The 22,508-nt window shown below is 38.3% G+C and overlaps 1 protein-coding gene across 1 annotated transcript; it reads right to left on the bottom strand.

The window, feature by feature from the left end:
* Nucleotides 1-1,558: 1,558 nt before the first annotated feature.
* Nucleotides 1,559-21,686, bottom strand: LOC117417219 (ADAMTS-like protein 2). The gene is made up of 18 exons (XM_059034856.1): nucleotides 21,454-21,686; nucleotides 16,190-16,324; nucleotides 15,106-15,181; nucleotides 14,790-14,892; nucleotides 14,226-14,371; nucleotides 13,942-14,065; nucleotides 12,564-12,644; nucleotides 12,101-12,276; nucleotides 11,532-11,979; nucleotides 10,923-11,322; nucleotides 10,212-10,315; nucleotides 9,072-9,198; nucleotides 7,749-7,962; nucleotides 7,435-7,590; nucleotides 4,075-4,245; nucleotides 3,793-3,969; nucleotides 2,228-2,372; nucleotides 1,559-2,044 (listed from the first exon to the last, which is right to left on the bottom strand). The coding sequence occupies exons 1-18, from the start codon at nucleotides 21,549-21,551 to the stop codon at nucleotides 1,926-1,928; spliced, it is 3,000 nt and encodes a 999-aa protein (XP_058890839.1). The 5' UTR covers nucleotides 21,552-21,686; the 3' UTR covers nucleotides 1,559-1,925.
* Nucleotides 21,687-22,508: the final 822 nt, after the last annotated feature.

The following is a 22,508-nucleotide window of genomic DNA, read 5'->3' as shown; positions in this document are numbered from 1 at the left end:
CAACAAGGATTATAATTTTTGTTTTTCTCCTCTTTTTTTGTAGCGATGTTTAGCGAAACATGTCTAAATCAACCATACAGTTGTGAGGCCTAAGCTTTATCATAGTGGTTTATCATTTTGCTTTCAGATTGGGGTACATAAAGCTTTATAACATGATATTAAAGAGGAAGTAGGGGGGTTCCAAAAAATATAGCGTTATACATCCCCACGTGTTGCTGCAAGTGTTTAAATAAAGTACCTGTAATTTCTTTTCATTGTTGACATCCTGACAACTTTTTACACTTATAACTTTAAACTCGGTTTCAAAGCGCTTCTCAAAATGGCCGCCCTAGTGCACTGGGGTTTGAGTTAAAAAAAAATAAAACATAACAAGTGCTATGTCTTTTCTGTTCGTTACCATATCATGAATTGTTATTGCTGTGTTGCCTGGTTGTCAATGGGGGAGTTTCAAAGTGTGTTCTAATTCTTCTCAAGACATTGTGCTCGAGCCAAATGAAAAATGACCCTATACATTTCAGGTTTCCATTGGTTCCGTTTATTTTACTCGAAGACGCTCTTTTCACCTGACGTCATGCAAATGAAGGGGAAAGGAGGAGGGCGATATGCAAATTAGCCATGCGTAGCGTTCTCGTGCTGTTTTCGCACAGCTCTGGAAATTGTTGTTTCCATGCACAGAGAACAGGTACACCGGAGAATCTCACCTAGAAATTCATAGTTGTCAGGTGACATCTTGTTTGAGTGAAACTCTAAAGTACAGTGTTAAGCTCATGTACTAAAGTTGTGATCTGTAAATGCCTCATACCTGGTTTTTTAAAAATGTTTTACTGCTCTTGCCCAAATTGTTTTTCAAATGTCCATTGGTGGAGGTGGAGGTGGAGGTGGAGTATAAACTGCAGTGATCTCTTAGTTGAGGAGTGAGTGATTGAGTGAGTGAGTAATATAAATACATGTTACAGAAGAGATGGCAACCTGCTTCTGCTGTACCTACAGCAACATAAAAGACAAACCAAAAATAAATAAAAACTATAACATTTGTATTGTATTCTGTTGTTTGGCTGTATTCGGCATGACAGCATAACATTTGAATTCAACATGTTTTAGTGACGTTATATCAGATGCAGCCGAAGTTTGTTCTACTTCTTCAATGGGGCTATCGGAAGTAATGTCTGATTGTAGGTAGTAGATGATTAAAATCCCTCCTCTGTTCTTGTGATTTTTGTTAACCCCCTATGTTTCAGGTGGGGTGCTATTCAAGCTCAACCAGAAAGCTCTGGGGGTCATTCTTACAATACTTTAAATATCACAAATAACCCAAAACATACTGACACTGATAAAGCGTTACGCAACTATTGCGTCTCATTAAAATATATTTCACAATGTTGGCAACTATCTCATGACCGTTCTGAAACAGTAACTTTCTAAATGGTATGCAAAGGTGACTTCAAATGGGGTCAAGTGGAAGCCAGAATCATCATTCTTAGTAGAAGACATTTAGGAAAGTTAAAGCTAAACGTCCTTCCCCACTGCACAGTCACACATTGTTTTAAGTTAATGTTACTTACTTTTCAAAGTAATCTTTATTTTATATTCTATTTCTTCCTAAACAAATGGTTGGTTATACAAACATATGTACAAATCAAATACAAAAAATATGACTTCTACAGTCACGAGTAAGAAACATATTCATACAGGTAAAAATCTCTAAAGGTAATTATAGGCCTTGCCTCTGGTCCTTCTGGCTTTTACCCAGTCCTTGTGAAACCGAGATGCATGGGGCCTCTGCAGCCTGTAACAGTCCGGTATTTCTCAAGAGCCTACCTCTTCAGACAAGTCTAGAACCTATTAGATTTGATACTTATAGATGTCCTGTTGTCAGACAGCTCTCACATCCCTCTCTCCTGCAGTTTTCTGTCTCCCTCCTCGTCCTATTGGGTCTTGTTTTTGCACGATTGACAGCAGGCCTTCCTGTAGTACCAGTGTGTGCAGAGTTTCACCTTCAGAACGAGGGCACAGTTTGCAGTAGCTTTGTCCTTACAGACCTCATCTACAGGAGATGGAACAGGCTTATTATTTCAAGTAATAAAGAAAATCAGGTACATAAAGACTGTTTTAATGCAACCTGGCAGTTTTTATTTTAGCAACTTGCTAGTGTGAAATACTTCCTTCAAGAGAGGAAGGTGACGACACAGCTTTTTTTTTTGACAATCGCACACTTTTTGAACTGTACCTGGAGCTTCAGTGGGGCAGAGCTGGATCTCGCATGTCTGCCTGGATTCTGGTTTGGTCCCTGGGTCGCAGCTGTGCCCGACCTCCTCTCCTTGGTAACACTTGACCTCCCGCACCTTCACCCCACTCCCACACGTCTTACTGCACTGGAATTAGAACAAGAAAACACAGTGAACAGAGAAACCAGTCAGATTCTCTACCTGGAAACTGCAAACCTGCAGACGTGTTTAGGATAAATCGGTCAGGTTCAAAATATGGAAGGCTTATGCAGGTAGATACACAGACTGTACGTTTTAAGAAGCTTTGGTATCCAAAGTGTGCTGCTTCTCACAATAGATTTTTTACAGCCCTATCTGCTGTAGGGATGGAATCATAGTACTGTATAGTACAATGTGTGTTATTGATTTCAGATATCATTTATGCAGTTGTTTGCATGGTATTATACATTTAAATATAGAAACACATGCAAATGTGGTTATTTTTGCAGTGTAGGTTTGAATCAGAACAGAGATAAATATAGTTATAAATATGGTTTGTGAAAAGTAACTTATTTGAAAATAATTACTGGTAAATACAGATCGCAGAAAATAACTATTATTTGAAAATAATTAAAATACAAATTGTAAATAATTGAAAATAATTAAATAAAGATTGCAGAAAGTAACCATTATTTGAAAATATTTAAATATGGTTTGTGGAAAGCAATTATTATTTGAAAATATTTAAATATGAGTAAAGTAGTTGAAATACATTCATAAATATGTAACTGTAACATACAGAAGCCTAATTATTATCCTGCATTCTAAGCAGGTTAAGCCTTGTCCTTGTTAACCACTCAATTAACTTTTGGAAACTGCTCTGTTTCAATTAGATTTAATTTGATCAATTAATTGAAATATTTTAATATTTTATTTCAGTGGGTAAATATTTGAAAACAATTAAATCTTTAACCACTGGTTTAATGGCCTATTTTGAAGTTATTGAATTGAACATGTTTAGCATTTTCCTCGTTAGAAATCCTCATCAACCACCATGTGTTAATTGCAAGACTTGGTACATAATTACACATTTAGGGTAATAATTAGGTTTTAGTTTTTGATTATTCATTATAACTATTTGGGAATAGTTGAAGATATATATATATATATATATATATATATATATATATATATATATATATATATATATATATATATATTTTCAAATAACTTGCATATATTTAAATATTTTCAAATAGTGTTTGTTTTCTGCAAAAATGTTTACATTTTTAAAAACAAAATTGATTATATATTTAAATATTTCAACTACTTGAAATAGTTGGTGTTTACAAATAAAATATCAAGTACAACTATATTTGTCCCAGGTCCGGTTTCAATGTTCAAATAGTGGTACTAGCACTATGGTATTAAGTTCTTTCTTCACTAATAAATGGCTAGGGAGGCCTAATCCAAGGTATTGGGACCTTCAGATGTTGTCTGGCTTCTATGATGAACCGAAAAGGCTGTTTAAAATCTGAAACCCCTAAACATACTGCTACAGAGAAGAAGCCCCGTGTCAGGGGTCTACCTGTGACCATGATGTGGTGAACCATTTGGAGCAGGGCCTCTCAAAGCAGGCAGTCTCCTCCTCGGGCCTCTGTGAGAGGCTGCAGCTCTGCTCAGGATACTCCTTGTAGACCCCGTTCTCCAGTCCAACACAGATCACCTGCCGGGTCTTCGCCCCCCGACCACAGGTGGCATTACACTGCAGAACATAACACCAATATAAAATCAGACTTAAGAAGTTACAAAGTAACAGGTGAAGCAGAAAGTCCTCCACATTGTGGGTTATCACTTCTATATTGTGTACCTGCTCCCACTCCTGCTCCACCCAGTGGGCAGGGCAGTTCTTGTCCCCGCAGGGGTACACGGCCAGGGGCTTCAGCTCCAGATCACACTGCGAGTCCAAGATGACGTTCCCGTTGCTGTTCTTGCAAACCACGTATCTCATCATCCGGCCCTCACCGCAGGGCCCTGAGCACTTGGAGACACGGAGATAAACAGAGATCTCAAAATAACTTCCTCTTAACACAGAAGACACCCAGATAAACTTCCGTTTCACTACCCAAATGTTGTGTATGTATTTGTTCAGCTTGCAAACTGGGATAGTTTTTGGGCAGGACCTGGTTTCTTTAGGAAAGACGGCTTACACCCTAACAAGAGAGGCTTGTTTGTACTTGCAGAAAACAGAGAATTATATTAAACACCCCTGACTAAATAAAATGAAAGAAGAGGTCCCCAACGACTTAGTTTTAAATGTAGGTTCACCGTTGTCAATCTTCGGTATCGTCCAGAAGCTCACACCTTGAGAATCTAATTAGAATAAATATAACATTGCCCCCTGACCCCAAATGATCATGTACCCCCGATCCTACGACTGGGACTACTTAATACAAGATCTTTAGCAAATAAATCTGTCTTAATTAGCGATTTTATTTTGGAATCTAATATAGATATTTTAGCATTAGAAGAGACTTGGCTGAAACACAACGAGAATGCTCCCCTGGTAGAGGCTTGCCCATCAGGCTTTTCTTTCTGTCAGAAGGCACGACCCACAGGGTGAGGAGGAGGTATTTTCACCATCTTCGGCACTGAATTTGAACTAAAAAATTGCTTGATTGATGGCTATTCCTCATTTGAAATGTTATCACTTCTTGTTTCTAGTCCACTGCCTATCTATATTGTAGTTATCTATCAGGCACCATGACCTAACTCCCTTTTCATTTCTGAATTCGGAGATTACTTATCCGCACTGATTGTTAAGCATTTTAACATACATGTTGATGTTGGTCAGGATCCTCTTGCCAGAACTTTTATATCACTGTTGGATTCACTGGGATTTACAAAACATGTTACCGGCCCTACCCATGAGCCCGGCCATACACTGGATTTAGTAATTTCTCATGGCTTAGATGTACAGAACATTTTAATTGCTGATCTCACTTTCTCTAGCCACTATGCTGTTCTTTTTTAGTTATCCCACTCAAAAAGAACCCCACACGCTATATTAAAACTCAGTCTAATAATTCATCAACCACCAAGTAGTTCTTAGAAGCTTTGTCTGCTTCAACTCTCCTACAAGCAGGAGCAGTTGAAGAACTCTTTCTAGCGCATTAGACTCGGCAGTGGCATTTAAAAAATGGAAAATGGTTCTTAAAAGATTTTCCCCCTGGTTTAATGAGACAAATCACACACTTAAATGTGTGCGTTGTACATCAGAACGTAGATGGAGAGACACCAAATTACAAGTCCACTACCTTGCCTGGAAGGATAATGTTTTGAAATATAGGACCACTCTATCTTCTGCCAGATCAGCCTACTTGAATCTTACAGATAACAATTTGAATAATCCCAGTTTTATTTGATTCCCTAGCTAAATTAACTAACCCACAATCTGAGTCCCCTCAGTTGACTACTTTTGACGTTTTATGAATCACTTTAATAAAAAAATTGCTGACATTCGCAATCAGGTACTCAATACCACCATTAAACAGGATGTGTCACGAAACAGCAATGACGAACCAAACTTATTTGATGCTTCAAGATCAGAACAAGTCTTTGACACTTTTTCTCAGATAAGCCTACAGGATCTTATGAATCTAGTAATGAACATGAAATCCACTACTTGTGTTTTAGACCCTATTCCGACTACACTGTTTAAGGAAGTATTTGCTAAGATTAACGCTACAGCTCTAAGTATCAATGACAGCTCATTGTTGTCTGGTATCGTCCCCAACTCCTTCAAGGTTGCTGTTATTAAACCATTACTTAAAAAAAAAAATGGCCTAGACCCCACAGTTCTTAATAACTTCAGGCCTATTTCTAATCTCCCATTCCTATCCAAAGTTTTAGAGAAAGTGGTGGCTAATCAACTTAACACATTTCTTGTAGCATACAACATCAATGAGAAATTTCAGTTCGGCTTCCACAACGCTTACAGCACTGAAACAGCCCTTGTTAAAGTTGTAAATGATGCATTGCTATCTTCTGATATGGGTTTACTCTCAGTTCTTATGTTTCTAGATTTAAGTGCTGCATTTGACACCCTTGACCACTCTATTTTAATTGATCGCCTCAAAAATCAAGTGGGTTTGTCATCGCTAAATTGAGGTAGACACCTCCGTTATATCTAGTTACCTGGGGTGTTCCATTCTTGGTCCTATTCTTGTCTCACTATATACTGTATGTTTCCCTTGGGGTATATTGCTCGAAGTTATGAGGTACACTTCCATTGCTACACTGATGACACTCAGCTATATTTATCATTTAAACAGGAGACAACTCAGCTGTAGGTGCACTGAATAGTTGTCTGGCTGACACCAAAAAAGGATGTCAAAACATTATTTGATGCTAAATTATGATGAAACAGATAATGCTTTTGGGACCCTTAAATTGCCGAAGTATAGATTACTGTAATGCACTGTTCTCTGGTATTTCTAGGACCTATTTCACGATTACAACTTGTACAAAATGCTGTGGCCAGAGTTTTAACAAGAACCAAGAGATGTGAACATATCACCCCTGTTTTGGCAGATTTGCACTGGCTTCCTGTTCGTTTCAGGATTGATTTTAAGCTCCTGCTCCTGATGTAAAGCTCTCCATGACCATGGTCCCCTATACCTAAAAGAACTCCTGCCTCGATATTCTCCTAGTCGGCCTCCTAGATCACAGGGTGCAGCCTTGCTTAACATTCCAAGAATACAGAAAAAAAATGCAGGTGGCAGAGCATTCTCTTACAGAGCCCCTAAACTGTGGAATGGCTTGCCACCATCTGTGAGGGAGGCTCCCTCTGTTGCTCTTTTTAAAGTAAGACTGAAAACTTACTTTTATGACAGAGCGTTCACAGTCCTGTAAATTATATATTTTTTTCATTACTTGTTTTTAAATGCTTTTTAACTATTAATTTATTTACTTAGATATATTTATGCATATATTGTTTGTATTGCCTTTAAGTGATTTCATTTCTGTATTTCTTCTTAAGAAATATGTTTATTATTATTATTTTATTATTATTATTTTATTATTTATTATTATTATTATTATTACTCCTTTGTTCAGCGCTTTGAGGCGCTATATAAAAATAAAGATTGATTGATTGACTGACTGATGGATGTGGTATAATCTTGGCTACACAACACATTTCTGCAAGGCATCACACAAGGAAACTCACCGGTCCCCAGTCAGACACAGTCCACCTCCTGTCACAAGGCAGGCCATCACACTCTCTCTCACTCAGCGGTTTAGAGGATTCATTGCACAGACGGCCTTCCGTTGAGCAGCGCACCTCCCTTCTCACCACCCCCTTCCCTCCGCATCTCGCAGAGCACTGTCAACAGGGAGGAGGAGTGTTAACACACTGCACTAACTACTAAAAACTAAAAACTTGCTTCATGAACAAAATAGAAACAACACAAATTAAAAAAAAATGCAAGGATATAAAATATTCAGAAATGTACAAAACAAGTGAGGGCATTTAGACATTACCTCAGACCACTCGGAGATCTCCCACTGCGGACCGCAGCCCTTGTTTCTGTACATCTTCCGTTCCATGGGCCTCTGGAGCTCTGCTGCCTCACACAGATCGTCGTACACAGAGCTATCGAACCCGGGCGCCATCATCTTCCAGCAGCGCACTGTGCGGAACCGATAGCCCTCTCCACACGTCCATGAGCACTCGCTCCACCTGCTGGTCTCCCACCTGAATTGCAGACAACATCCCTAATTAGGAACCACATGATTAGGAGTGTTTTTTTAGTGATGGCCACTCAAGTGTGCAACATCCATCAACTGTCAGTCATACCCTCTGAGGTAACAGTGTAATAAACTGTGGTGGTGTTTTGAAGTGTAGGTTTGAGTATTTGACTAATCACTTGAAAGCCAGGTACTAATTGGTTAACACTGTTTCAGGAATGTGTACCTCTCTGGTGTAACAAAGTTGTATCATGTTGACGAAAAGGAGTTTCTGAAAGTTTATACTGTACAGTATAATTAGAGCTTCTGTTTTTTGGTTTTAACCGATAAAACCTGATAAAAAAACCCCGATACAAAAAAATGAACACCGGAAAACACCGGAAAAAACTGTGGAAATGGTTAATCAATTCACGTTGACTTTACCCTTTTCCCATTAAAAAATAAAACCTACTACAAAAATAATAATAAATACATTTCCCAGTGCTGCTGGGCAATGTCCTGCCTTCCTGACTTGCATCTATCATTGATTCGTTCTCAATACTTTAAACCCGCCCCAACTACTGAATGACAGCACATTCCTACATTTCTATTGGAGACTCTGCTTGCGAGATTTCAAACGAGATTACAATCAGGATGGAGGCTTGTTAGAGGGACTTCAAGCTGTACTACAGTTAAGATACGGAGGATTTAAAACAGAATTGTGGCAAAATGTACAAAAATGCCTACACACAAAAACCCCAGAAGAAAGTGCCCGTGACCATAGCGATTTAATTATGGAAGACAGCAAAGGTAGTGTGCAAGTACTGTCGAGTTACTATACATATTTTAACAGAAAAAAAAACGCTCAAGCATTTTGAAAAGTAACCAAAACCACTCATTTCATACAGTATATCAAAAACAAAAGCCCCGATAAAAACCGATTTACATAAAACTCGAAAATAGCTCAAATAAACACAGACAAATACAATTAATAAAACCCAAAAAACAGAAGCCCTAAGTATAATATGTGCAGACTGCTGTTGACCCAGGCTTCTTTGGTTTTATAATAAATCAATGCATGCATTCATCCATCATATCCAAAGCCAATGTGTCTGTTACAAGTCTGGCTAAACTGACCTGGGTAGGCATTCTTTCCCTGAACAGAATTCATGAGTTGGTTCTGGTCGCATAACTGCATCACAATAGCTTTCATCAACCTCCACTCCATCATAGCGGACACACATGGCGTAGGAAGAAGTGATTCCTGCAGGAAACAAAGACACATTTTAACAAACTAAATTCAGAAATCTCTACCTGCTTCCTTTTTTGAAAAGTGAGGCATGCCAGCATGTGCGGATTCAATTCAAGCTCAACTTATACTGGTGTTTTTAAAATCGGCATGCATATTTCCAGTTAGCCCTAGAAAGTTTACCGTAGTAAAAGCATTAATAGAGCATAGTGAAAGCATGGTAAAGCATAAGCACAGAGAGGTATGGTAAAGCAAATTTGAAAACATGACAAACCTTGGAAAACTATGGTAAATGCATAGTTTAACCTTGGGAAAAGAATGGGAAAACTGCAAAATGACCATGCAAATTTACTGTGGAAAACTTTTATAAGGGTACAAACACATATGTTTCCAGACATCTATTCAAGTTTTAAAAATGTTAAATGGTTTGTCAGAAATGATGAGGCATTAAACAGGTATAAAATAAAGTATCATGAAATTTAGATAAAACACTATTTGCTTAAGTTACCAACCACATTTACATACAGAATTCTGCTACATGTAAATGCAATAGTTTTTTTTAACCTTACATGTTCTTTGAAGTGATGGGCTGTAGTGGACCATAGTTCAGTGTGTGAATCTGTTGCTGTTCTTTATACAACTGCTAATTCTATTGAAGAAGTAGACCAAGTCTGAAGTACTGGGTATATTGAATACAGACATTATCTCACTGGAATATACAGTATTCTAATACTTGCTACATATAAATAGTTGGGTGTGAGCGGATGCTGTATTTTTTTTTACAGGAACAGGTCATTCCACATGGTCTAAAACACCAAAATAAATCAATAAATCACTAAATAAATCAATACATTAATAAAAAAACAAAAAACCATTGCTGCTGTATTTCATATTGGCTGTTCTATGTACCATGAATATCCTGAATTAAAAAAAAAGAAAATATATACACACTTTTTTATATACATTCATATACACTATACATAATGAAGTGTACACAGCAGAATGTATAGTGTAGTATGTAGATGCACCTGTAGTACATGTTGAACTGCAGGGTGCATACGCAGATACCTTCCATCTGTACAAGTCAGCCAGGCTGATGTCATGATCTACCGATCCCACCTCAAACTCGTTGCTGTGGGGGAAGCAGGAGAAAGATTACAAAAGTGCAATCAACTAGAACTAATACACGACCGTAGCGGTCGATCATGAAAACCAGGCTCTCTCATTGGGATTAAAAGGCTAAAGCATTCTAACAAAGCCTGCTGGCAAAAGTCACAGATATGAATATTGTATCTTTGCTCTATAATTACTCTTGTGTTGGTGTTCCTTTAGGGGTCAATGACGTCTTATTAAGATAACTAAGTAAATAATAATACAGTAGAAATGTTTCTGCCATGGAGAAGGCTTACAAGTTTTAGGCCTGCAGCAATAGACCCTGTTGACTTTAGCTTAAAGTGTGCAGGTATGTCATATAAATAAAGCTTGCACTGTTGTCTCAAAATAGACTTCAAGTATCTATCGCCCCCTCAGTGAATAAAGAAAGCTAAATATACACATATGCAATGACAAGTAAAACCTACCTATTCATTTTAGTGCTAAGCAGTGTCCTGCAGTCTTAATAGTTAGGCCATGCTTTTCATTGTAATTAGATTCTCCTGCTTGGTTCAATATCTCAGGGGTTGCACTGTTGTGGTGAGATTCCTTACATTCCCAAAAGCTCACTAGATCGCTGCACCTACCTCTCTGTACCAGGAGCCTGAACGGGCTCCACATCATGGAGATGGAGCAGGTTCAGCTGGTGGGAGGAGTTGGGTTGGGAGTACTCCACTTCTGGCATCATGCTATAAGAGATGCTTTCGTCAGGCCCTGTGTGGAGCTTGGAGTTGAGACTCTCGGGGTAGATCTCCAGGGACAGGTTGTTGTCGACGAAAGCAGTAGAGTTTTGGAGGCTGAGCTGTGACTGAGGGCTCCCAGACTGAAGGCACAGCATGAACTGCAATGAACTGTTTTTACAGGCCCTCCGCAGACCTCCGGGCTTAGAGAGGAGGCTTAAGAACAGGTTCTTGAAAAGAGTCTTGGGAGGGCGCCGGGTGATATTCCGGGTGGCAGAATTTCCATAGATCTGATTAGGCTTGGGACCTGAATGAATAGATGATGCCAGAGGCTAAGATTTGTTTTTGTGCTGCTGCTTTTACATGGAGATCGTATCCATATACTGAATGCAGTTACATTTTAGATAATACGCTGAGATATCTGGAACCGCTGTTTAGGGAGATTGCAGGAACAGAACAATGCTTTCCAAGGTGCACTTAAAATAACAATTTAGAGAAAACATTGATGGCACTCACCAAATTTGGACGGTCTATCCAAATCTTGCAGCCGATTGCCTACTTTATTTTGAAAGTGCTTGTTCACAGGCTTAAAGAAGAGAACGCTGGGGATATCGGAGAGGTTCAGGGGGGCCTGCAGCTCCCACACCAGCCCTTCAGACCCCAGGTGTGTGGCAGGGCTGCTCTCGGAGGTCACAGGGGGAGTGTCATTCCCACGCTTGTAGTCCTCGTTGCTGTCGATTTCATTGCCATCGTACATGAGCACTGATGTGCCATTAAAGTCTCGGATAGGGTCTTGCTTGTCTTGCTCAGGCTGCGGGCCCATGCCTGTGTTTTCCACACCAGGCTCGGGGACGCTGACGTAGAGCTCCATCTCCATCACTGGAGGCGCTGTCCTGAGCACCGGAGAGCTGGGCACAGTGTACTCGTAAGTGATGTGGGGCATCTTCCCATTCAGGTTATAGTACTTAGAGGAATGGAAAAAATATATAACAAACAACAACAGTACTCCCTGGTGCCCTCTCCAGGTTTGAAAATTGTTAAATATTAATAATGAAAGATCATGCATTCATTTTCACTCAACCTACCATCACGTTAAGACCTTGGTTGGTGGGTCCTTGCGCGATGATGTATTCAAAACCATCTGCAAAAAGATTGGAAGGCCTTCTGTATTTGAATACTGTGCCTGCCACACGGAAGTTCCTGGGATTATCAATCACAGTGTTGCCATTGAAGAAGAAATGACCCGCTTCATCTGACAGAGCTATGAGGAACAATGCAAGAACAGGAATACGAATAGCATGACCTAAATATTATATTTTAATTGTTCTATTTTCTTCTTAACATTAAACTATTTTTGATTTACAGTATATGTTATGCATGTTAAATGTTCTGTAATAGAAAGAGAAGATTTGTCAGACACTGAATTAAAGAGAAAATGTTTCTGATTATTTTTCTGATAAAATTGATACACATTTGAATACTGGAAAACTGGAACAGGATACAATATCCTACCTTGAGCTAGTTGTTACAGTTTAATTTTACAGTTACCTAAAATATTTTCAGTTTTTCGTCGTTCGATGATCTGAATGTCTGTTGCTCCGGCAGGGATGTTAGTTACAAATAGATAGCCTAAATAATAGAAAATAAAGGTTAAATATAATGAATATACTGTTTATATTAAAATATGTACCATATGTTATGAATGTTCTGATAATATACTTTATTCAGTAATTACGAAAATGTGTAATACTTCATTTTAGAATTATACAAAGTTAAAACATTTCAATTTCGGAACCTAATCCTTTAATTGATCATTTTCCAATTCAACTGAAAACTGTGGATTCGTCAAAGTAAACACAAAGAGCTGAGTACTGTGGCTTAGTCAACAAAACCATAGTTGACTGATAAACACATTTTCCTGTCCTAACATGATTTCATTCTAGAAAGTGGTGGACAATCAATGGAAAACTGGAATTTGGCATTTTGAATAAAATTCAGTTCAATTAGAAATGTTTTGACCCCTTCAGTCCTAGTGGGACCTTGAAGCCCTGCCTTATCTTAGCAGGATTTGTCAACATATGTCGTCAGTACTCACGCTGGAACCTTGTGGGACTCCTAGGTCCCAGTCTGAGGTTGTGTATGTACATTTTTATTGTTAGTTTTTTGTCCTGTTCTCATGTAATACTCAGTAAAGGAGTTCCTTCTTCTCCTTGACAAACATAATGTAGGGGTTAAATGGGAAAAAAGTATTGAACTGGTGTTTAAATAGTCTTGCTTCTTGTAGATTATTTCACCGATTCACCAATTATCTTTGTTTCTAGAGTTGCAACAAAATAAAGATTTGCATTTTAATGCAGCTAACACTATTCCATGGTATATCTATACTTCTATTTGAAACCAATAGCATATTTAGAACTGTGATAGATCTTTAGCACCCTCTTCTGGAAAAGGAATGCAATTTTTTTGTGAAAGGCATTTTGAAGTGTGGGATATCATGGTAAGAACTAAAACCAATGTGGTTATAATGGTTATTTAGTAAGTTTACACGTGCGTTTTACTGTCACTGATTTCTGCAAGAAATCTGTTCCTAATTATTACACCGATTTTTCAGTAATTTCAAGTGCAGCTTGCTTATTAGCAGTTAATGAAAGGCAGATGTCAATAAATAATGAAAGAGCTATACAAAAAATTCTCCCCATTCCAAAGATGTGAACTTCGGAATTCCAAACAGCCAAATTCCTCCGTCTTTATAGAAAAGGGCTGGCTGTAATGGAATTTGAAACCAAGAGTTCAAGACCTCATCTGTTCCATAGGTGGTGTATAAACTAAATTCCAGGTGACTTCACTGTATATAGAATGTTTTTTTACTTGGGTAGTGGTAGCAGCAGAAAAGCTTACAACCACAGGATGCCAGTGTAAGGTATACCCAACTGTGTGATTGCTTTTCGATATGACCCAGAGATCCGGTAGCATGATCTGCCATCTCCTCCACACACTCCACACTTATCTGTAGTTTTGCTGGAGTACAACATCCCGTCACATCCCACTACCTGGCAGGGAAGCACAAGAGAAAACAGTCAAAGGCTCACAGCTCACAAAAGTCTCTTGTGCATTTCCGCCCATACTAAAATCTACACAAAACGGGACACCCGAGTCATCCAAATGTGTATGTAAATCTGCACAAGCTCTAGTATTACTGCATGCATTTACCTCACAGTTGCCCTCAATGCAGACTCCCTGGAACGCCCTGTCCCTGCAGGAGGTGCCATCGTGAGCAGGGACCAGGAGCTGCCTTTCCCCATTGCTGGTAGTGCACTGCAGATCACACGGCTTGTTCGATATGTTGATATAGTCATCTGAGCAGTGTGTGAGTGAGAGAGAGACACCATTAAACACAGAAACAAACTACAATTCCTGTAATGGACTGCATTGTAGCAGTATGAAGCCAGTTTGTATTTCTGCCCACTTGTGTACACTGACGCTGTCAGATCCATTTCCATCCAGTACCTGTGGTTTAAAACTGCCGTTCTCAACCATTGTTTGAGATCTGGGAGCAAGATGCCATGCTGTGTCCTTCAATCTTCTGCAAGCAATCTCTTTTTTAGAATTAAACAGGATGCAGTTTTACCAGTACTTGCAGTTACATTAGCAAGCCAAATGCCAGAGAAGCTACATCAATAAAAGTGCATATGCGTGTGTACAAGAGAGACATAGAGAAAATATATTTGCCAGGCTGCTTGGTTATTTCTCCAGATTAAGGAGACCTTAGCTTACCTGGATAGAGGGGTACCCAGTTAAAGTGCCTCCTACCGAAGGCTTTGGCATTGAAGGTTGAACACTGCTGTTGTTTAAAACTGATCCCGTTGTTGGGGCAGGCCTGTGAACATAATAAAAACACATAAAACAAGGGTAGTGCTTTTGCAGCATATCCACTAGTGGACCTCTCTGACTCCAGCAGGAGGAACTGATATACCACAACAGCGACCTATGCTATGCATCCAGTAGTATAGGGAAACAAAAAAATATATATAGGCATCAATAAGCCATAAAGCCACTGCTGAAAGCTAGAGTATTGTTTTAAACATGTTACCTGAATTTGGCACAGCTGGTATTTCTTTGCTGAGCCAACGCATAAACTGCTGTTCACATGTTGTGATGAAACAAGCCTGGAAAAATTAAGAAGGTATTCAAATGAGACAGTTAGTAAGTTTAGATTCAGCTTAACTGTTTGGATTTTGTTTATGAATTGTAATGACAGAAAGACACTACATATTATCCTACATGTAAAATAAGTATTAATTACAATTTAACATTTTGAATAAATCTTTTTTTTATTATTATTATTACAGATGCAGTTATTTTATGACATCAAAAGTGCACTAATCAGCAATAGTGGATTAAAACCAGGAAAAATTGCCATAATGGTTATGCTCTGATAAAAGATTTTGTAAGCATCATTTCTATACTTGGCATCTCAACTATTGAGCCAATGCAGAAAAGTGTTAACGTTTAGTTCATGTTTGAAGACCCCCCTAGAGCACAGATGTTGTACGTTCCCAGGCTTTTCATAAAGCTATCCAGCAACACATCACAGCAGCCAGATGTTGTCTCTTCCCTTTTTTTTTTTTTTTACTTCACAGGGGCGTGCTAATGGGTTCCAGCTGGGGCCAACTTTTGTTTTAACAATTACATTTACTTCTCCACTCAAAACGCATGGCAAAGCATTGTACACAAGTGTAACCAGTGCAATAATTGCAGATATAAGCGCAGCCATCGAATTGTGTGCTGTAACAATCCTACATTTTGTACTACACTGTGGTTCTAGACGTAGTTTTATTGTTTCTGGTTTTTTGTTGTTGTGAGGGAGACCAATGTCTGCAGAGCAAATAACACCAATTAACATTTCCTCCAATTAAAAAAAATATTCACTTAAAAGGACAAAAACGAGACAGAAAACATTAAAAAGCTGATTAAAAGTGTAAGTAACTTCCAGTGCTATTTTTACTGTTTGACATTTCCAATCCTTCTTAGTTGATCCTTCTTTAGCCAACTTGACCATGACCAAATAAGACCAGCTTTTAAAAAAAACAACATCCAAAACTATTAACTACACAAAATTCTGCTTCTTTAAAAGGGGGTATTTCTGTTGCAGGTGGGATTGGTGGGAGTCCTACCTTTGCTTCAAGCAGTGGCGTTCCTGGGACTGGACACCCCCTCCACAGGTACGAGAGCAGGTGGACCACGAGCTCCACTCTCCCCACCACTTGGCAACCTCCTTGGTGAGGCTCAGGACCTCTGACCCCTCACTACTGTCCTGGCAAAGATAAAGAACCAGCTCTTTACACCAATCCACACATTACGGATGTGCCACGGATACTACAGCATGGGAGGGTGTTAAACAGTTAGTGGCATCTTACACAGCTTCAGAACTATCAGAAGAAATGTGTCTACACAATGAAAGGCAAGACATGAAAACTGTAAGCTAGCACCTGCCCCACAGGGTATATCTTACACCTTTTATAGCTTTATCTTTTTTGTTGGAAGTTCCAAAAAACATGTCTTTAGACAGATATGCCTATCTTTAGGGGCTTTTACACCATGGTATCTGTGCTTGCAAACAGTCTTCTTTTGTAGTTTAATAGTGCCCCGAGGTTCAAGTATATTGGGGTTTATTTTCAGTCCCAAAGGGAAATGTAGGCCGAGATCAACCGGCAGGTTTTTACTGGTATAAGTAGCACAGATACTACGGCTTACATTTGAAACAGAGCTCAGGATTGGCTTGAATGTCTACTCTTCTCCAAGAAGTACAAAGAGGAGCCAAGTTAAAAAAGCTTTGCCGTGACTCCTGTGAGTTAGTGATCGAGTAAAAGAAAAGGAAGAGCAGGGAAAGCGAGAGAGAGACAGAGGTGGAACACATGAATGAGAGCCAGATGAAAGGGGTGAGCGTTTGGGTTAAATTAACCTGACTCTTCTTGTCTAGACATCAAGTTAATCGCTCCTTCCAACCCCAGTATCAGAGCACATAAACTGCACTTAGAAGCTGTCAGAAATGTGTTTTGTCTTTAGAATACATACTATGAACTCCTCGCAGATCTGTCTGGATTGCAAAAAAACTATTTATCATCTGTATCTTGCTATCTTTTATATATGTGTATTTATAGGAGACTCGATATCTCCTTTCCCAGAGGGACAGGCAGAAAATTACAGAAAAGCTGTAAACATAAGTTGTATACCTGTGCTAAAATTGCAGATCAAACTAAACTCTCTGCATAGAATTAATTTAGGGTCAAATATGTTTTTTTTGTTGCAGAATTTCCTTCTCATCGATAACTTTTAAAAAGGAGATCAGAATAAAAGCTCAGTGATTGCATTCATGGTATTCACTGTTATATATGTGTGTGTATTCTCAGTTATCTGCTGGATGTATAAGGTACTGGGTATTCAGAATACCCAGTCAGCACTTGAAACACTGAACACATATAATAGAACTGAGTTATGACTGGCTGACTATGAGATGCAGAGAAAAGTCTACAGTCTATGAACTAGAAACTGACCTGAAAAAGTCACCACTCTACAGTCAGCACAGTGATATAACACCTAACAAAGTGAAACTAATTGTAAACACATTTACCAGAGTTAGTGTGCAAGCGGTACTGCTGCAGTTAACACACATCTGTCTCTGTATACTTTAAACAAGTCTTCCCTAATGGAGTCTTTTACCTCTCAATGGCAAAACAGGATAAATACTACTGTTCAAGTTCATATCCTGTGCAGCAGTTATTAAGACCCCACCTGACCTATATAATACCTACTGCACAGGAGGTGCACTTACAAGAGAGTGGATGGTCTCTACCCGAGGTTAAAAAAAAAAAAAAAAAAAAAAAGGTCCAGAAAACTAAAGAATCTACTGCAAAAAGATAAGGGAGACTACAGATATGCTGAAGGGAAGCCTTTTAAATATGTGTCATATTATTAGTATCCATTATTACACCAATTACTGATGATATCAGCCGTAAACATTTTCCAAATGTTAAAGTGAATTAAGTGTATTCAATTTCTTGATTATGTTTCTTTTTTTTCCCCCAAAAGCGTTTAATGAGATAAAACAAACATGAAAGAAAGTAAACTGGTTTAGGTAAAACCTTCATCGGTTATGTTTCTTAATCGTGAAATCGGAAGCTCTGTCTAGTCTTTTTATCCAGGGAGCAGGGATAACACACCAAGAAGTGACCATGGAGGCCCCTTCACAATGCTCCACAACTCAAATCTCCCTCTTACAAGCTAATGGAGCAGTTCAGTCTCCATGGCCACCCAATCCTAAAACCATCATAATTTATGCTATCATTCATCAGAACTCAGAAGCAACCATTACATTCAGTTGATTACTGTTTATATAATCCCACACAACCACATCCAAGCACTGAGGCGAATGCAGGAGAAAACCCAGGGAAAACAATCATTTTGTAAGTAGTACTGCACATCATGATATTCCAGGAGTCTGTTGTTGACTTGCAGCAGAAACCAAAACACTCCTTAAGTATTTACAAAACTGCTATTGTACAACACAGACTAAAACGTACAGAATCATTTTGGAGTCGTTGCCTTATACAGTACAGTTCACCGTGCTTATGCAGTCACTGTGTTTTATCATGCTTTGTACCATCATTTAAAGTAACAATTTGCAGTTCATATGTACCTTAAAGGAAGGTCATCTGTTAATTCATGGGTAATGTTGATTTAAAACAGTCTTGCAATATATCAAATCATTTTATAAAAGTTTATTATAATTATATATATATATATATATATATATATATATACACATATACATACATACACACACATATATACACAGTGCCGTGAAAAAGTATTTGCCCCCAGTCTGATTTTCTGCATTTTTGCACATTTTTGGTCAGAATTTTTTGTGGGTTGTAGTAGTATATAGAGGGAGTCTTCTTTCATTTGTTTGGTGTGCAAGGTAATTAAACATGCAATCTTCAGGTGTGAAAAAGTAATTGCCCCCTCCCCTTTTTGGCCGACATGGGCCCCGTTATGTCTGGCGAAAACCAAACACTGCATTCCACAGTAAGAACCTCATACCAACGGTCAAGCATGGTGGTGGTAGTGTCATGGTTTGGGGATGCTTTGCTGCATCAGGACCTGGATGCCTTGCCATCATTGAAGGAACCTTGAATTCTGCTCTGCATCAGAGAATTCTACAGGAGAATATAAGGCCATCCGTCCCTGAAGCTGAAGCGCAGCTGGGTCATGCAGCAAGACAATGATCCGAAACACACAAGCAAGTCTACATCACAATTATTGAAGAACAAGAAATTGAAAGTTTTGGAATGGCCTAGTCAAAGTCCAGACCTAAACCCCATTGAGATGTTGTGGCAGGACCTGAAACGAGCAGTTCATGCTCGAAAACCCACAAATGTCACTGAGTTGAAGCAGTTCTGCTAAAGGTGGCGTAACTAGTTATTGAGTCTAAGTGGGCGATTACTTTTTCACACGGGGGCATTGGGTGTTGCATAACTTTCTTTAATAAATAAATGAAATATGTATCAATTTTTTGTGTTATTTGTTCACTCAGGGTCCCTTTTATCTACTATTAGGTTTTGGTTGAAGATTTGATAACATTCAGTGTCAAATATGCAAAAAAAAAAAAAAGCAGAAAATCAGACAGGGGGGAAATACTTTTTCACGGCACTGTATATATATTTCAGCATGACAACGACCCAAAGCATACAGCCAAACTGGAGTGGCTAAGGAACAAAAATGTAAATGTCCTTGAGTGGCCCAGGCTGAGCCCCGACCTAAATCCAATCGAAAATGTGTGGCATATCTTGAAGATTGCTGTCCATCAATGCTCCCCAAGGAACTTGACAGACCTTGAACAGTTTTGTAAAGAAGAATGGCCAAATATTGCCAAATCTAGGTGTACAAAGTTGGTAGAGACCTATCCCAACAGACTCACAGCTGTAATTGCTACCAAAGGTGCTTCCACCAAGTATTAACTCAGGGGGGTGGAGACTTATCCAATTATGATCTTTCAGTTTTGTATTTTTAATATATAATCTTTCTCAATAAAAATGGTTTTCCCCTTAACAGTGTGGAGTATGGTGTGTAGATAAGTGGAACAAATCCTCATTTAAATGCATGAAACTCTGAGGCACTGACACAATAAGATGTGAAAAAAGTTCAAGGGGGTGTAGACTTTCTATAGGCACTGTATAATGACATCAGTAGTAAAATCCTGCACTAATAGCCCAAATACTTCTGTCTTTGCCAACATATTATTCTGAATCTGTATTTTGAATAGATATTCAAAATATATTGCCAGGTAAATTTAGCTTCATATTATTTACCTCAGAATTTATGATTGAGCGTTTAAAGTGGATTATTGAAGAAAAAAATAAAAAATAAAAAACTCTGGATATAATCCCTATAAAAATATTGTTTACACAGAAGCTTGACTGCCAAACATTTTCTTGGAACGTTTAAAAGGGCTTCAATAAAACAGCTGTGGACTGTATACTTCCCAGGTTTATACAGTGAAACTTGTATAAAAGACCACCTGTAAGACCGTCTATTTATTGAGCAGTATCAGGAATCCTGTAGTGATATTTCTTATGTTAAGATCACCTGTATATAAAAACTATCAACCTATAAAAACTAGATGGTCCTTTGAAGGTTTTTTAAACTATTGATCCTTTACCACACTGGTTTACTAAAGTATGTTGCACAAAAAAATAGGTATTGTACATATTTCCTTATTGATATTGCTCAATATTAACAGACTGAGGGTGTTCATGCTCATGACCATGAGTTTGCATTGATTTGCACTAGATTTAGATTTACAGTAGACGACAGATTTAACTTGGAAACCAAATTTGATGTCTCTTTTTTGCAGAACTGATGTTTTATATAATGTTTTAATCTCGCTCGTTTACATGATTTTGTTGCATTTTGTATTTTATTTGGCAAGTCATTACTAACCGTTCACAACTCCCGCAGGATCTACTGTGCCGCTACCAGCCTCATTAAGCTAAGCCCAGTGGACCACAAAGCCTCTTTCGAATAATGTGCAGCCACTTCAACAACCTTCAAATTTGCACGGAGACAGTAAGACTCCAGCTGGGCTTTGATCTCAAAGCTTAAAGACCGAAAAAAAAAAAAAAAAAAAAAAAAAAAAACACACCTCAGGGCTCTAACATCAGATTTAACTTAAATTAAATAGCTCTCTAAAAAATAGAATGCTAAAGAACTGCGGCACTAATTATATATATATATATATATATATATATATATATATATATATAATCTCACACACACCAGTATAATTCGACTAAATCCAAAACAGTAATATGCCGCTGAGAATGCAAACAAGATTAGTACAAGATGTTACATGTTTTAAAAAATAAAGTTTGGGATTTACCTTAAGTTTGAACTGGCGGCTTTTCCAAAAACTCCGTAAAGAAAAAATACACAGTACATTTGAATGAAGCCAGACCTTCTGTTCCACAGGCAGTACATGGTTTACTTGAACGCAAGGATGCTTCCCTCAAATTTCAACCGGAGTGCAAAAAGAAGCAAGAAGGTCTAATGAGAAGAAACCAGATGGATTAATAATGACTTTACAACCTGTTGGCTAAGAGACGAAAAAGAGGGCCGGTCTCTTTAGGTTTGATTGGCGTGCTATATTTGCGGAACTCAGCACGTTCGCATCAATGCTGCAATGTGTGTGTATGCGCGAGTCTGTGTTTTAAAAAGGTGCAGGGGGTTGGGTTCAAAGGCTTTGTGTCTGTCTGTGTTTCCAAATTCTTGCTTTTGCTGGGGGATTAGACAATGCGACCCTATGGAAAGGAACCTGTCCCGGCAGGTCTTTAAATCGGACCCATTGGATATGGACACACAAGGGAAATAAAATAAACGCTTAAAACAAAACAAAACAAAAAAAACGAAAAAAAAATCTGATTGAGAATGGGGTTGTTCTCCCTCTTTGTTTATTATTTATATTAAAATAATAATAATAATAATAATAATAATAATAATAATAATAATAATAATAATAATAATCGTAATGGAAGTGACAACAGATACAACCGCCGTGTTAGGGGGAGGGGAGGTTTAATGTAATTTTGCCCTTCAGCTCCCCTACTCTCCATTGCCTTAGCAAATAGTGTCATTATTGTCATAATTATGTATAATTCTACCCAAAGGCTACTTATCAACATATTTAGACTATATGGCAATGTTTTTGTTTTGTTTTGTTTTGTGTTTACTGATTCAAACTTTAGTAACTTTTGGCCAATAAGTAAAGGGAATTAACTCCATAAACACACTGTGAAAACAGATTTGAGGAAGGTAGTAAGAACTGACACATTTGAATTGTGATGACCTTTAAACACTCATAAAAGTAAGCTTAAATAAACTAGTATACAATGTTTCAACACACATTTTAGTCACTGGAAAAACAGCCTTGATTGCCAG

Source organism: Acipenser ruthenus, chromosome 12 (assembly GCF_902713425.1).
Source record: "Acipenser ruthenus chromosome 12, fAciRut3.2 maternal haplotype, whole genome shotgun sequence".
Taxonomy (NCBI): Eukaryota; Metazoa; Chordata; class Actinopteri; order Acipenseriformes; family Acipenseridae; genus Acipenser; species Acipenser ruthenus.
Note: the sequence above shows the minus strand (reverse complement) of the source record. Positions and strands in the feature narration are given on the sequence as shown.